This window comes from Rousettus aegyptiacus, unplaced genomic scaffold (genome assembly GCF_014176215.1).
Source record: "Rousettus aegyptiacus isolate mRouAeg1 unplaced genomic scaffold, mRouAeg1.p scaffold_m13_p_4, whole genome shotgun sequence".
Taxonomy (NCBI): domain Eukaryota; kingdom Metazoa; phylum Chordata; class Mammalia; order Chiroptera; family Pteropodidae; genus Rousettus; species Rousettus aegyptiacus.
This window is the reverse complement of record NW_023416307.1, coordinates 51467251-51482512: the sequence shown is the minus strand read 5'-3', so window position 1 is coordinate 51482512 and position 15262 is coordinate 51467251. Positions and strand designations below refer to the sequence as shown.

General features: G+C 48.0%; 1 protein-coding gene across 2 annotated transcripts in view; it reads right to left on the bottom strand.

The window, feature by feature from the left end:
• The window catches only part of HEG1 (heart development protein with EGF like domains 1), an 81859-nt gene extending 70544 nt beyond the window's left edge, over positions 1-11315 (bottom strand). For both annotated transcript variants that reach the window (XM_036219946.1, XM_036219947.1), the window contains exon 1: positions 10964-11315. In XM_036219946.1, coding sequence (XP_036075839.1) covers positions 10964-11300 — 337 coding nt within the window. In that variant the 5' untranslated portion in view covers positions 11301-11315. The remainder of the gene's footprint in view (positions 1-10963) is intronic.
• Positions 11316-15262: the final 3947 nt, after the last annotated feature.

The window sequence follows — 15262 nt, the reverse complement described above, 5'->3', positions numbered from 1 at the left end:
GTCACAGCCAGTTCATTGTATTATGACCCGAATTACTTGCTATGTCCACATTTAAAAGTGCTTTCACGATCATAATTAAACTTGCTCTTTCTCTAAAGCCTTGTTAAAGAAGCAAGAGAGATATTATTATCCTGATTTTTAACAGGAGGAAAGTAAGACCCAGAGACATTAGGCAGCTAGAAAGAGACAGAGTTAAGACCAAAAGTCCTCTGACTCTGGCAGAGCTTTTGAGCTGCTACTGGCATCTCCCTTCCCAAACTGTGCCGGTGGCACCCCGTTACCACCAGGCACGAGTGGACTATAAATGATCCCTAACAAGCCACAGGAGTTCACCAGCCAATGCATACGATCCTCTTCAAAGAGGTACCATTAAGACATACCTATTCCAATGATGATGTGATTGCTCAAGCTGTTTTCTAAAATTCTTGACTTTTCAATAGAGCCTGTTCAAACAGTCTCTTGGGTTTCCTGAATAATGACACATTTTCAACCCTTCATAATGGATTTGGATTATTTTTGGAAACAGATAAAAAAAATTCAAAGTCTGATTTGGTGACTGATGCAGGAGATCAAGATGGCTGACCCCATTTTGGATCCAGGAGGTGGTTTAATGGCAAAGAACCATTATGATGGTGGCTGTAATACCAGCGAGTTGCTTGTGGCCCACACGCTGGCTCTAAAGGTGGCTCCCAACTCCTCAAATGCTTTTGAAGCATTGCCAATAACCTCCAACGGTTCTGACCTGAAAGAAAACTAGTCACAACTTTGCACAAGGAACAACATCCCACCAGATTACAACCAGGCATCTCTCCCCTGTATTCTTGCTACTCCTTCTTCCAGTGTGACTGCTTAAGTTCAGATGGCCCAGAATACTGCAAGGCCAGCTGGCAAGCCTGACCTTGGCCTCTGCCCTCTTCTCATTATCTGTCTTCCTCCCTCGTCTTCAGTTCCAAACTTAGCAAAGACTCTAAGCAGAAACTTGTCAATTTATCAGAACCGATCTCCTAGCCTCCGGCAGCCCAGCTCCTTCCCAGCACAAAGAGGTGGGGGCTGCTGTTATTCAGGGTCTCTAGTGAGGTCAGAGCCTTCTCTTCGAGCTCCCCAATGACCTGAGGAACCACAAAAACACAGAGCTTGACTGCCATACCTGTACACTTTCTTCAATACCCTTCCATGACAAGGAAGCCAGAATGGTTCCGTGAAGCATGTACCCCAGAATCAAAACATGAAACAAAAGGAATGTGTCTCGTTTTTAACAGCCTCTGTAGACTTAACAAACTCTGTAGCATATGGTCTCACCAGCTCCTTAAGATATCTTAAAACAGAAGTCCTAGATCATGTGGTGGTGTAGGTATTGCTGCAGTACTACCTGGGCAGCTGGAGGCCACAGGTTTGACAGATGCTCCCTGGACTAAAGTCTGTACTATGCATTAAGGAACAAAGAGGAACCTGGTGCTTCTTCTAAAGTTACTGGAGGTGTAGTGGGCACATAGATGTGCACACAGGTCCCCTGTGAAGACCTTCTCCCTGTCTCTCACACAGCATCCTGCACCTCCCAGCCTCGGAGCTAAGAGGCCAGACGCTGAGTCTCCTCACACTTCATGTCAGCATCGGGGAAGTTGGGAGGGTCACAGGATGAAGATGGGCCCTCTCAGGAACGGAGTTTTGAGGCATGGATGAACCAACCCCTCGTTTCAGAGATAAAGAAGTGGAGGTCCAGCAGGGGATGCAATTTGCCCATGTGGTAACTAAGTGGCAGAGATAAAACGTGACCTTCTGGACCGGCTTTCACCTTTAGCCACTCCAGATTGCTGGAGCACCATGTCTACCCCCACTATAGTTCTGTCACTATGATGGTTGTGAAACTGCTTCAGTGGTTTCTAGAACCTTTCCAGAAATACCTATCGGTGAGCTGCAGTCACCACATCACTCAGTTGGAAGTGTCTGGATTTGTCAAATCATCTCCCAATTTAAGGTGACCTTGAATCTTGCATTGTGCCCTGAACAAAGAGACTGAAAGTTCTGAGCACAAAGTCAAATTTTCTGACTCTGGCTGGAAATCAACCATGGTAGATGAGGCAAAAGAGTGGGAGCTCTGAAATGAAATGGGGGAGCCTTCTTTCTCCTCCTTATTTTAGAAAGAGGCTTTCCCAACATTTAATGAATAAAGATGGACCTTTTGAGGTTCAGTCTAACCCTGAGAGTCAAGAATTCTCAAAATGTTCTTACAAACTCAAAACAAAAAATCTAATTTTGCCCAGTACTCCACAATATAAAGGATTGATTACTGCCAAAGAAATGGCTCTAATTTCCCCAAATGTTCCTTCTAAAGCGCTGGGTTTCCTTTCTGCTTGACCACTTTACCAAAGCACTTTGCTAGGCCGCCTCCCTGTGCAGATGAAGTCACCTGACACATTCGAGGTGGGGGGCTTGCTGGACTGCTTAGTAGGAACACACTCCCATCAGCAGTGTCCATCCACCAAGCTTCCTGCTTCTCGGACACCCTGCAAAGTCAGACACTCACTGAAACATCTTTTCTTCAACTTGCTTTGGACAAGAGGATGAGATAGAGCCCCAGAAGCTTCCAGAAGTGGGATTAGCAGAGTCATGCTGCGACTGGCCACCCTCCTCCCCAAACACACACACCATTATCAGAAGCTATCAGCGTGAAAAAGTAGGAGAAAGGTGCTCTGTTGTAATAAAAAATGCCCAATAACAAACAGGGGGTGGTGAAATCTACACAATCATACAATGCTCGTGAAAGTATAATTTGGTACAATTCTGAGGGACCATTTGGTATGACTGTCAGGAATCTTAAAATTTTCCACATCCAGGAATTAACACTAAACAAATAACCAGATACAAATATAAAAATTGATGGGCAAAGATGTTTATCACAGCATTATTTATGATAGTAAAAAACTGGAAATGGCCTATATATCTAATAAAGAAAGAGCTAAAAAAAACAAAAATAAAGTTATGGTAATAATGGAACAGTATCTAGTCTGGATATTCACATGAATATACACATGAATATATATAAATATTTATATTCCATGTAAATGAGAAACGATAATAATTGCAAAGTTTTAATATACTTCCGGTAGCTGGAATATGTGATATTTATTTGTTGTTTTTCTCTTTAACTTCCAAATTGTATGATAAACATAAAATTTTAGACCATACAGTTTGGAAATATTAAAACATGAGCACTTTATCTTGAGCCTAAATCGAAAATGTAACCTTATGGCCTCACTATTGACTGACTGATGGCGAATCAGACTTCTCTGGGCTGATGGTCCCTGGTCTGGCGGGGAAAACGAAATGTCAGTGAGGAGGGACACCCTGCCTGAGGAGGCGCATCCTCAGTCTGATGGCTCTTGGGCCAACAAGGGAAGCAAGAACATAATAAGGAAAAGGCAAACACTTCAGATATATACATCCAAACCCGTGCCTCCAGAGAGCCCCCCGGCACAGCGGCACCCCAGCCCGGGCACCACAGGCCACACTCCATACCACAACAAGGATGTAGGCTTCTGCTCCAATGGCAGCCCCTCTGCCCTCTCCTTTACCCAGAGAAGAAGACTGTGCAGTCTACTGTCCTACTGCCGTGTGGGTAAAGCATGAGGAAGGTACTAGCTGGTGAATCCCATGTTTTGATGATCCAGGAATGTGAGGACTGCTCAGTCAGAGATTACTGCAAGCACGCATTCCTCTTAACCTCCGACTTTTACATCTGGACCCATTTTCTCTTTGAGCGATCATTTATTCAGCAAATGCCAATGAACTAGCCCTGGCTTCCCACCATCACTTCCTCTTGTCTTCCCAGTCAACTCTCCACATCACTCCTCTGCTAAAACTCCTCAGTGGCACCTGGAAGAAAACCTGACCTCCTTATGGTGGTTCTCGTGGTCCTACCTGATCCTGCCACTGTGGCCTTACTTCTCTCCAATACAAAAAAAATCCATGCTTGTTCTGGCCTTAGGGCATTTGCACCACCTGGAAGGCTAATTCCAGGGGGGACATCAAGTGCCCAGTCTCCAAGGCAAGAAGGGGTTTGCATGTATAAACTGCTGTCTGGCGTGGTTAGAATTGGGGAGTGGAGCAAGAAGAGGCCAGAGGGTCGGCAGGGTCAGATTGTGCGGACTTCGCATTCCAGCAAAGAGTCTGGATTTTATTCTAAGAACAATGCAAAATGCCCTTGGAGGGTTTTCAGCCCGAGAGTGAGGTGACCTGAATTACACGTTAAGAAGATCACTTGGGCTTCTGTGAGCATGGATTATAGGGAGAACAGGAGTGAACACAGGGGGAACAGAAAAGAACGGTGGAGACAAGGAGGGCAGATGCGCGACATAGTCCAGAATCAGAATCAACCGGAGTTGAAGAACAAAAGAAGATGTAGACGGTGAGGAGAGAAGAGGAATGGAGGGTGGCTTCCAGGCTTCTCGTTTAAGTGACCAGGTGGATCGTGTTGCCAATTCCTGACGTGGGGAGAATGGGAAGTCGGCAGCAGGTTTGGGGGCGGCATCAAGCGTTCTGGTTCTCGCTGATTTGCCTCATTCGTGTCCCTGCTGAACTTTGCCTAGGGTGGTCAACATCTGCTGTCTAAGAACAAAATTCAGTGGCCTTTCCTCGGGTTTCACACACACCCCGCTCCCTTTTCCTTTTAACTCGGATAGTGCCCAGATGAGACGGCAAGTCCCAGCAGACACATGTAACTTACATGTACCTTCACAGACTGTTGCACTTTACGCATAAACTGTGCACTCTATTCAAATCATCTGCCAGTTGCAAACTGCCCAGCAATCACTGTGCAGCCGGCCCGGCTGGCTCCTTGGCTGGCGCCGCTTCCTCCTGCACCGTCTACACTGGCTGTTCTTCACCCGATCAGAGCAGCTTCCTCTTCTCCTGTGACTTCAGCACCTCCAGGCTAGATATGGTCCTGACTTGTGCCACATTCTCAGCTGTCTGCAGATTACTTTCACTGAGCCGTGCTGCAGTCTTTACTGTGAAAGCACCAGAAACCGAAGCAGCCTCTTTAATGGCAAATCACTGCCTCTGCACGCTCCTGTCATCCCCACAGCTAGGCTGTCACCAGGTCCCCTGCCTTACCCTTTTAAAGGTCCCCTGCATCATTTCCTTTCAATTTCCACTACCCCCGACCTAGTCCATGCCCTATGTTCAGTCTTTTCCTCCAAACATATCAGTACAATGCCTGCCAGCACTCTCATATTTCTGAAGTAACTACTGGGCTGTAGTAGGGCAGATTTGTATGTGGCTCACCTGTGGAACCCTAGCACCAAGCACAAATGAACAATGAATGGGCAAACGATACTGCTCCTTCCTCAAAAGCTTTTGGGCTCCTCAGTGCGACGTGACAAAAACAAAGGCCTTCCACGGTCTGCCCTAATCCTCCTTTCCAGTTTTGTCTTCCATGACTCGTCATTCTGGAGCTAGACCAGCTCCCTGCAGTCCTCCCACCCCACCCCCTGCCTTCCTGTTATGGCCCCCATTTAATGACTCTTGAGCTTTTCGATATTTGGGGTTTTGCTGATGCTAATATCCTCCCAACCTTTCTGTGTATCCATACCCTAAGTCCAGTGGTCCCCAACCTTTTTTGACACCAGGGACGAGTGTTCCTACAAGAATCTAATGCCTGAACATCTTAGGTAGAGGTGGGGAGGTGATGCTAGAGCTAGGGAGTGGCTACAAATAAATACCGATGAAGTTTCACTGGCCTGCCCTCCACTCAGCTCCTACTGTGAGGTCTGGTTCCTAATAGGCCGGTACCAGTCAGTGGCCCAGGGGTTGAGGACCTCTGTTCTAGTCAACTCCTTCCTTCTGCCCGAGGTTTCCCCAGACTATCCGCCCAGCAGCCTCTCCACCTCTGCATGCTGCAGCCCATCTCTAATATTATTCCTTAGGTCAGCGTGATCTTTTCATTATGTTCGCTTATGAATCACTAATGCATCATCTCATTTTTTACAATTTTTATGTTTGTGACCCTCAAAAGACAGAATCTTCCCTGGGGGCATTGTAGACTTGCACTGCAACCTCCATGCCACTCGACACAGCTCCTCATACACAGAAAGGGCTCTGTTAATATTTTCTGATTTATAAATCAGTCAGACGTGACACAGACTGAGACATCCGCCACACTCCAACAAAAGAAGAGGGAGAAAGACAAGATAGAAACATCTTTGTTTCTGTCTGCACAAGATGAATGGTGAGGGTAAAAGAAGGCACAGATGTTAAAAAGAAAACAATTTTACAGGATCTGGATAGGGGCACCATTAACCTTGTCCTGGTTTTTGTGAATATGCATTCATAACAACTGCCTGATGATATCAGCCACGTTTCCAGGAGAGAGAGCTCACTGAGAACGTCACCAATTTGTCTTAGTTTGGTTGAAAATTAACATAGCTACCTATAGCATCAATAACCCATGGACTGGCATATAAATAGGGCATAATTCCCAATCTCTACATAAAATACCATTCAATATATGTATAAGGACACGTAGTTTTGTCTTGAGTAATTTCTAAACAAAAATTATTTTTGGATCCCTACTCTACAGGTAGTCCCCGCCATCAGTGTCATCTCCTCATCCCACCCCCTCACTCAGTCCTAGTCCCTACTCTTGAAAACGAGGCAAGGGCAGGGAACTGAAGAAGAGAAGAATGATGTGCTGGAGAGGATCTTAAGCGATCAGGAACCACTCGCATTCCGTTTTACCTATGAGAAAACTGAGGCTGCTGAATATTGTGGAAAGAGCAAATCAATTTGATCAAATCGATTTGAATTCTGCCTTCTCCACTTAACTGTGTAATTTAACCTCGCCAAGCATCAGTTTCAATGACCGTAAAAGAGAACTAATACCTCTCACAGTATTGTTGTGAGGGTTAACTGGCATGGGGAACATGAAGCACTGACCATGTAGGTGCTCAAAGGCACAGAGTCCAAGGAGAGACCAACATTAACCTCCTTCCCTGTTGCTTCTTTAGGATTCTTTGAAGGCAGGAACATTTATTACAGCTGAAACCACCCGTTTATACTAATGGGGCCTGGGGGCAGAGAGAAGCCGCTGAAGAAGGCAATTAAGTGGCAAACGAAACCTCAACTGCCATCTGTTCTTTGCTTTCTTTGTGAGCATCTGAGACAAGTCAACTCCAAGAATACTGTTTTCAGCCAGCTGGGCAGGGCTGCTGGAAGGCAGAGGGGATCACTGGGAGGGCAGAGGCTCCTTCTCCAGCTCTCCAGGGCTAGGAAGGCAGTCACTGCCCAGCTGGACATCAAACACCTTTCATTCTCCCTCTACCCACACCATTTAGCTCTTGGGCAGAAAATACCAGTTCAGCATTTGCACACATGCGGAGGGAAGCAATAAGGGGGTTTTGCAAGGTTAAAAGGATGTGGCTTCTAAACATACATGGGCAGGGACAGTCGCTTTCCCCACACCCCTCCTTCTATTTTGGGCACCCTCCATTAAAGCAAGTGGGCTTCACAGAAAACCCCACCACCCCTTCTCCCTGAGCCTCGACCAGGGCAGAGGTGGCAGAACTCCTGGAGGAAAGCCCCTCTCTCTTGCCTGCGAGGCTGCTGCTAGCCCAGCTGGGTCTTCATTGCCCTGTGTAATGATTTTCCCAGCAGCTAAAGCTAAATGACAAAGTTGGCCCACAAAGTTACAGCAATTCAGGCGACAGCTATGTAACAGCCCGGGGGGCTGGGCTTGCAGCGCTTCCTTTACTCGAGGGAGTTGCATTTTTCTAAGATTATTATGCCTTGGGTTGGCTGCTCAGCTACTCAGCGTCATTTCCTCTTTGGGTGGGAAAGTTCTTTCCTTCTGTATTGATTTTCATTATGACTTAAGCCTCCCCCCCCCCACCCGCCCCCGCATCTGCAGATCTCACAATTAAAGCATGGCCTATGAATTTCAAAAATCAAGGCATATACAAATCAGCTTAGAACTGTGGCTTGGAAGCCCTGAGTTGTTTTTAAAAACACATTGAGAAAAAAGAAGACCTCCAGGACTTGGCATCTTTATTTCCACCAGCTGAATCACCAGCAACAAGTTAGAGGAACAGCCAGCAGGTGATAGGTGGGCATGAAAGCTTAACAGTGGCTATGGGGTGGAGGGGCTGCTGTCCAGGGACTTGCAGTCTAATGCAGGCAAATAACCACAGACAGAATATAAAAGGGTTACTAATAAGTGAGAACCTTGAACTCTGCCAAGAGGAGGAAAAGGGCTCGAAATGGCCCCAGGCAAGAAAAAAAATAGCTCTGGTCCCTGCTGCTGTCACCCAGGTATTTGGAAGCCCAAGCCACAAGGGGCTGGGCACTGACAACCAGCAGCAGAAGGGACTACAGGCAATTTCCCCAACAATCAAATGAAGCACATGATTTGTAAGACTGGGCTGATTATGAGCAGGAGGGAGCAACTCCTCAAACACAAAAGCGTCGGTGCACAGCCTGGATGGCCATCTGTCAGGGGTGCTGAGAGGGCAGATATCTACATGAGATGCAGTGTGGACCAGAGGGCCTCTGGAGGCCCTTTCAGCGTGGAGACTTTGCTGCCTTGGGAGATAACTGATTGTACCTTGTGATACATGGTGGCCAATTAAAAAGGATCCAAATAAAATCCTCAGAGGTTATTAGGAAACTCAGACTCACTGAAATCATGTAATGCTGGCTTTCTTGTTCTTTGTTTCTTTTTCCCACTAAATGACACTGTTTGAGCCACCACCAGAAAACAAGCACAGGTCATGCATGAATCCTCAGCTTTGTTAGTAGCTTCTAAGTTTTCAACAGGTAATCAGTTTCCTCTCTTCTAATCTCACACTTCTAACATCCCACCTGAGATCTAGCCTTAGATCAGACAAACAGCATATACTCCTTGGGCAGTCTTCACGGGGGTATGAGGAGAGACTCTCCTACGTAAGAATAGTGTTAGACTATTCCTGCCTACCTGCTCTCTGGGATTCTCACATGCATTCCTCCAGACTTCAGAGCCTCCACCCCTCTCATATCCCAAAATGAATCAAATTGGGAAGATTGTAAAGCCAAGAATAGCAGCATTAGCTGCCGTACCTGTGAGAAAGAGTCGGTGACTTAAGGCGGCCAGGGGAGTGGGTGGGGTGAGTCCCTGACTAGCAAAGATTCTTACCTGCCAAGTCCCCTAATTCAGTTTCCTCCACTGTCTCTCTCCCTAGGTCTCTGTGACATGTGGGGATTCCCAGCCATAAGAGAAGGAAGAAGATTCATGTACCAGCCTCATCTGGCCAGAAAGCCCCACAAGGCAGCATCCATCTCACTCAGACCCTCCCAAGATGGGCCACAGCTAAGAAAGCCAAATAACCAGCCAGAGAAACCTGCCTTTAGTTCCTGGGAGTCTCCTCTGAAATGGCCTCAATCTCCTGCACTCCACTTTCCATTTAGAAAACTCACAAAATTCTAGTTTTCTTTCATTACTTTTCTACTGTGAGAAAGCCAGGAAATGTCCTCTTTTTTGTTCTTGATTCTTTCCCATGGAACTCAAAACAATGTATGTTGTAAGTCATCTAAAATCAGTCACTGTGGGTGTGTCTCCAGTAGGTTTTTTGAAGTTTCTTTCTCTTCTCCCTCCCTGTTTCCTAGTTTCTCAGTCTTGTGCCAGCGATTTAGAAATTCAAAAGGACAAGCATTTTGCAATGATGGGAAAGTACTGCTGAATATGGAATTGAGTTTTTACTGGGAGATTTAATTTTTTTTTAACTTTTTTCTTATTTAGAGGAAGCATCCCTAGGTTCAACAAAGCAAGCTAATTCCTATATCAGAAAGTTTGTGTGATATGAGAATATTAAATGAAGTGTCAACTAGGAAGATGAAATCTTCTCAACCTTCACCTAAACTCTAAATCAACCCCTGTGTTACAAGCAACTTTGCTTCTCCAAGATAACCCTGAGAAGGCATATTCCTTGTGTCACCACGAGGCACTGGCTAACAGCACAGCACTGATGACTTTGTTCAAAGCATTTTCCATTATTTTTACTTTCATTTTGTCACATCATCACTAGGAGGCCAAGAGGAACAGGGATCATTACTTCTATTTCACAGATGGAGAAACTAAGAGGTGATTTCCAAGGTCACAGTGGTAGGGATAGAATTCCACTCAGCCCTCAGCATTTCTTCCAGACCTGAAGAAGAAACTGGATAAAAAGGTCTGGAGAAGAGTGTGAAGGTTCTCCTCTGAGCAGTTCAGGCAGTGCCTATGTATGTGAGGAAAGGGGAGAGAAAGGCTCAGGGACAGTCCCGAGTCAGCATTTGCTGCACAGGAGTTTGACCTCCCAAGCTCCCATCTCTACCCCATCCCCTCAGTCCCTCAGCTTTTAGAGTGAATCGGTTGAGTGTTTTGTTTCCAACTATATCCGTTGTTCTTTACAATACCATAAGAACTACAACCCTTAACAAATCAGTTCCTTATTTTTGAAAGTCAGGCTCTATCCCTGGACAGGCCATTTCTGTATCTATAGGAAAAGAATAGAATTGGGTAATGGACGGGCCAGACGTCATCACTCTGAGGTGGTAGAGGTACTTTGGAAGGTAATAGGGTTTTCCTTTTTCTTTTTCTTTCTTTTTCTTTTTCTTTCTTTCTTTCTTTTTTTTTTTTTTTAAGGAGATGTGTATATGGCGCGGGGAGGGGGGAGCTCTGTGGGAGATCAGTTTTTTTCTAAAGTGGAGTGGGGGTGGATAGGATGGTCACACCCCCCCAGTCTGGCCACCAGAGAAATCATCTAGGAAATCCACTCCTCCTGCTCGCTGCCCTCCCTCTCAGGCGGCCTTCAGGGTCCCACATACTCCCCGGTCAACGGAGCCCTTATCCGAGTCCAGCAGCGCAGAGGGGCCTAGGGCGGGGGATGCGGCCCCGGGGCGCGCCCACACCCCCAGCCCGAGGCTCGCTGGGCGCCGGGTCCCGGCTCTCACTCACCCGCACTACCGCCTCGGGGGACCCGGCCCAAGGGTCCCCGCTGTGTCGCGGCTCCCGGCGCAAGGGCCGTCCGGTTGGGGCTGGGGGGCGCGGGCCCGCGGCGCTCCCGGGGCGCTGTGGGCAGCGGCGGCTGCGGATCGTGCTCGAGGCCGGGCTCGGGCGGCCGCGCCAGCCCCGCGCCTGCAAGGGGCGCCCTGCTCGGCGTGCCGCGGGCCGGCGAGGGCGGCTGGGCTCGGGTCCCGGGGGCGGCCGGCGGCGGCAGCAGCAGCAGGAGCAGCGGCAGCAGCAGCAGCGGGAGCGGCGGCGGCGGCCACCGCGGGGCGCGCGGCGAGGCCATGGTGGCGGCGCCCGCCCGCGCTCACATGCCCGGCGCGCGGGGCGGGCGCGGGTGCGAGGGAAGCTGGCGGCGGGTGCTGCGGAGCACCGGGGAAGTCCGCGAAGTGAGGCTGCGAGCTTGGCGCCCGCCTCAAAAGTTGTGGGGAGCCGCGGGAGGGCGGCCGGGGGCCGGGCGGGCGGGGCGGAGGCGGCCTCGGCGCCGCTACATGCTAATTAGCCCGGGCGGGTCGCGGGGCGGGCGGCTCCTCCGCGGGTTGACATCACCCGCGGAGCGCGGCCGGGCCGGGGGGCGGGGAGAGGGCAGGAAGGGGGCGGGGGCGCGGCGGGCGCCCGCGGAGCCGCTGGCCTGGGACCGCGGGGTGACCGCCACCGAACCCGCCAACTTCAGTCCCGCACACACACATTAGCATTGTGGAGCCATTCGGAGAAAAATTAGAAACACCGAGTCTTCCAAATCGAGAATCAGATTTTCCCAGCTCCCTAAATGCACAGTAAATCGGTGAAAAGCAGGTACTGCGTAATGTGATTAGCACTGACTAGATAGATTATACAAAGTGCCCTAATCTGCGAGAGAAGTGAACTCTATGCCCCTGCTCCCCACCCCGCGTGGTCACTGCCTCTTAGTAACTTGAAGTGTCCCTCCTCCTCCCTCAAATACTCCAGGCCCCAGTGCTGGTGCTGAGTTCGCGTTGCCAATCCTAACACCTCGCCCTGCGGCCAATGCGGGAGTCATCCTTCACCCGAGCCCTCTCAAGCCTGGATTCCATCCCCATCCGACCACTGCCTTTGGCTCACACCAGAGTTTGCAGAAATGTCAGCGCCAGGACACCCAAACCGGCCGCAGGGAAAAGAAAACTGTGAATCCAGGCACTGCTAGGGCAAGCTCCACCAGGAAAAGGGCTGCAGATTGCAAATTCAGCAAAAGGATACGCAGAGATCACACTAAATTTTAAACGGAAACCTTCAGAAAAGACTCAAAGACCTACCATGATTTAATAGTGTGATCTGGGCCTTCGTTTCCTCATCTGTAAAGCAAAGATTGTTCTAGATGATTGCATAGGAGTGTTCCAGCTCTGCTGTTCTAGATTACAGTGAAGACTTTCTACCACAGTAGTAAGGATGTATGAAACAGGTGTCTAAAGGGCCTGTAGTGTTTCTTTCTCAGGGATATAAAAATCCAGACAAGATTTTTGTTTATCTTAGATGGTTTAGAAGACGCCCCATCTGTAGCCAGGGGGATAAATTAGATGACATCTCAAATACATTCCAGCCCTGGGAGTCTGTTGATCTACAATGAAACAGGTGGGAAGTCAGCTCAGACCACATTTCTGGACTGAGTCAGGCATTCCTAATCTCTCCAGAGTGGGGAGTGAAGACACTCCAAAAGTGGCTGACAGTGAAATCAGCAGTAAGCCTGATGTCTCTACTACCCAATACTGTATGTAGTCAGAGCTTTAGCAGGGACATTCCTGTCTACTTGTGTTAGATTAGGTTTAGGCTAGGCCGCGATAACAAATAGGCCCCCCAAATGCAGCACTTTTACATGATAGACGTTTTATTCCTCTTGTTTACTTAATAGCCTTAGGCGTTGATGTTCAAGTTAGTGGGGTGGGGGGCTCTTCTTTACACAGTCTCTAAGGGATCCACACTATGGCAGTGCTACCATTCCCTAATGTATGGCTCCCAAAATTGCCCTTGGAATTGACATCCCAAACAGCCGGAGGTGAAAAGAACATGGAAATGTGAGCATGGGAGATTTTGATGGGCCAGGCCTGAAAGTAGTATGCTTTACTTCTTACTCCCACTGGAGGCAACATGGTCACATGGCTCACCAAACTGCAAAGGTGTCTGGGAAATAGAGTCCAGCCATATAGGCAAAGAAGGGGAGAAGGCAGACAGTTAGCGGTCTCTGCCCTCCCACTCCATATTAATAGGGCAGGGAAAGGAAAGAGTGGTAAAGCAGATTCATCTCTCTGGCCTCAGTTTCCTCCTTCATAAAACAAAAGCGTTGAGTCAGATGATCTCTCAGGACTTTAACATTCTGTGGATCCAAGAGGTGATGACATGTGCTTCTGCACCAAAGAAAACAAGACTGCAGGCTCCTGCTACAATACATCCTTGGCCTGAGGAGTCCTCTTCTGCGGACTGATCTGGCTGGTGGACCCATGGAGAGGGCCTTGGGCTCTCTCCAAGTTCTGTTCCTGAGCTGTTCTCATTCTTTGGCCAAGTCAAGTGATCTCTATTGACCTCAGTCTCCCCAGCTGTACAGTGGAGAGAAAAATCATTACATTTCACTGCCTCTTGGGGTTGGTCTGAGGATAAGATGAGATCGCTGTCCAGAAGGCACCAAGGAGCTCTTCTGACTGAAGCGCTCTACACAAAGCTCTTATTGTAACGCTGCATTCTGATCAGGCCTGAAGTGTGCCCAGTTCCTGAGGACAATGCCCTGTAGGATTTATGGAAGTGTGGGGGGCATTGCCATGGCTGGGATACACTGTGACTGCATAGCAGTAACATCACGGGACTGGGATTGCTGAGGGCTGAGAGATCAGTCATACATACCTGGATTGAGCTTCATCTAAGGGTGGTGAGCTGGGCCCAGGCATCGCTGTGTCCTCTGGCCTGCTTCTCTGCTGTCTGCTCATTACCCTGCTACACCCTGGGTCTGTTTACTCATTCTTTCATCTGCTTGTCTCCTCTACCACCAATCTGTGAGCTGCTTTCTGGGAAGTTTTGTGCATTATTCATCTTTGTACCCCCAGACCCCAACATAGTAGCTTCTTTCTTTTATTCAGTCATTCAACTAATATTTACCAAGTAACTACTCTGTGCCTATCACTGTGCTGAGTGTTAGGTGAGTCTCGGACCTCGTATAGCTTAAAGGTTTGGAGGACAGAGACAGTAATCAAAAGAACATAAATGTAAACTTGTCACTGTGGAAAGCGCTTTAAAGCACAGCACTAGGGAAGGGATGGGTTTCCTTGAGATTGAGCCACTATCTGAAAGCCAAGTAGGCCATCATCAATCAGGCAAAGTGAGTAGGAAGTGTATGTGTAAAGACCCTGAGGCAGGAGGGATTGAGATAAATGTAAAGGACTAAAAGAAAGCCAGTATGGCTAGAGCAAGAAAGCACATGCAGAAATCCCCTAGGGAAGAGAGTGAGGCCAGAGACTTTGACAGCAACCAGATCCAACAGCCTAATTTGAAGATTTTTGCTTTATCTTAAGAATTTAGGGAAGTCATTAAGATTTAAAGTTGAGAGGTAGGGTGAGATGGGAGTCAGAGAAGAGAACGGGGTGAAGAGTGACATTATTGGCAATTGGAAATCATCATTCTGGCTATGATAAGGGGAATGATTTAGAAAGAAACAAGAGCTGACGGAGGGGAGTTTTTCTTGTTTTTAGTGGGACAATTTGAATATGGAAAGGGTCTACTTAAGGGAGAGCAAATCACAGATCTAAGGAAAAGATGGTCAACAAGATAAGGTTTCTGAGAAGCAGGAGGAGATGGCATCCAGAGCACAGCTTGGGGGAATGGCCTTGAGAGGCGGGAAAGAGGAGAGGGTAACACAGCAAAGGGGTCTGGATTTCTGTCTGAAGACTTCAATTTTCTTTGTAAAGAAAGAGATAGGACAATTACTAAGAGAGGAAGGACTGAAAGAGCCCTGAGGGATTTGAAATCTTGAGGAACACAATATATTCATTTTCTAGGGCTGCTGTAACAAAATGCCATAAATTTGGTGGCTTAAAACAGCAGAAGTTATCCTCTCAAAGGTCTAGAGGGTGGAAGTCTAAAATCAAAGTGTCAGCAGGGCCATGCTCCCTCTAAAGGCTCTAGGAGAGAATTCTTCCTTGCCTCCTGGTGGTTGCTGGCAATCCATGGTATTCCTTGGCTTGTAGAAGCATCATTCCGTCTACATCTGTATCTTCACGTGGTCTTCTTATAAGGACATTGTTCATTGGA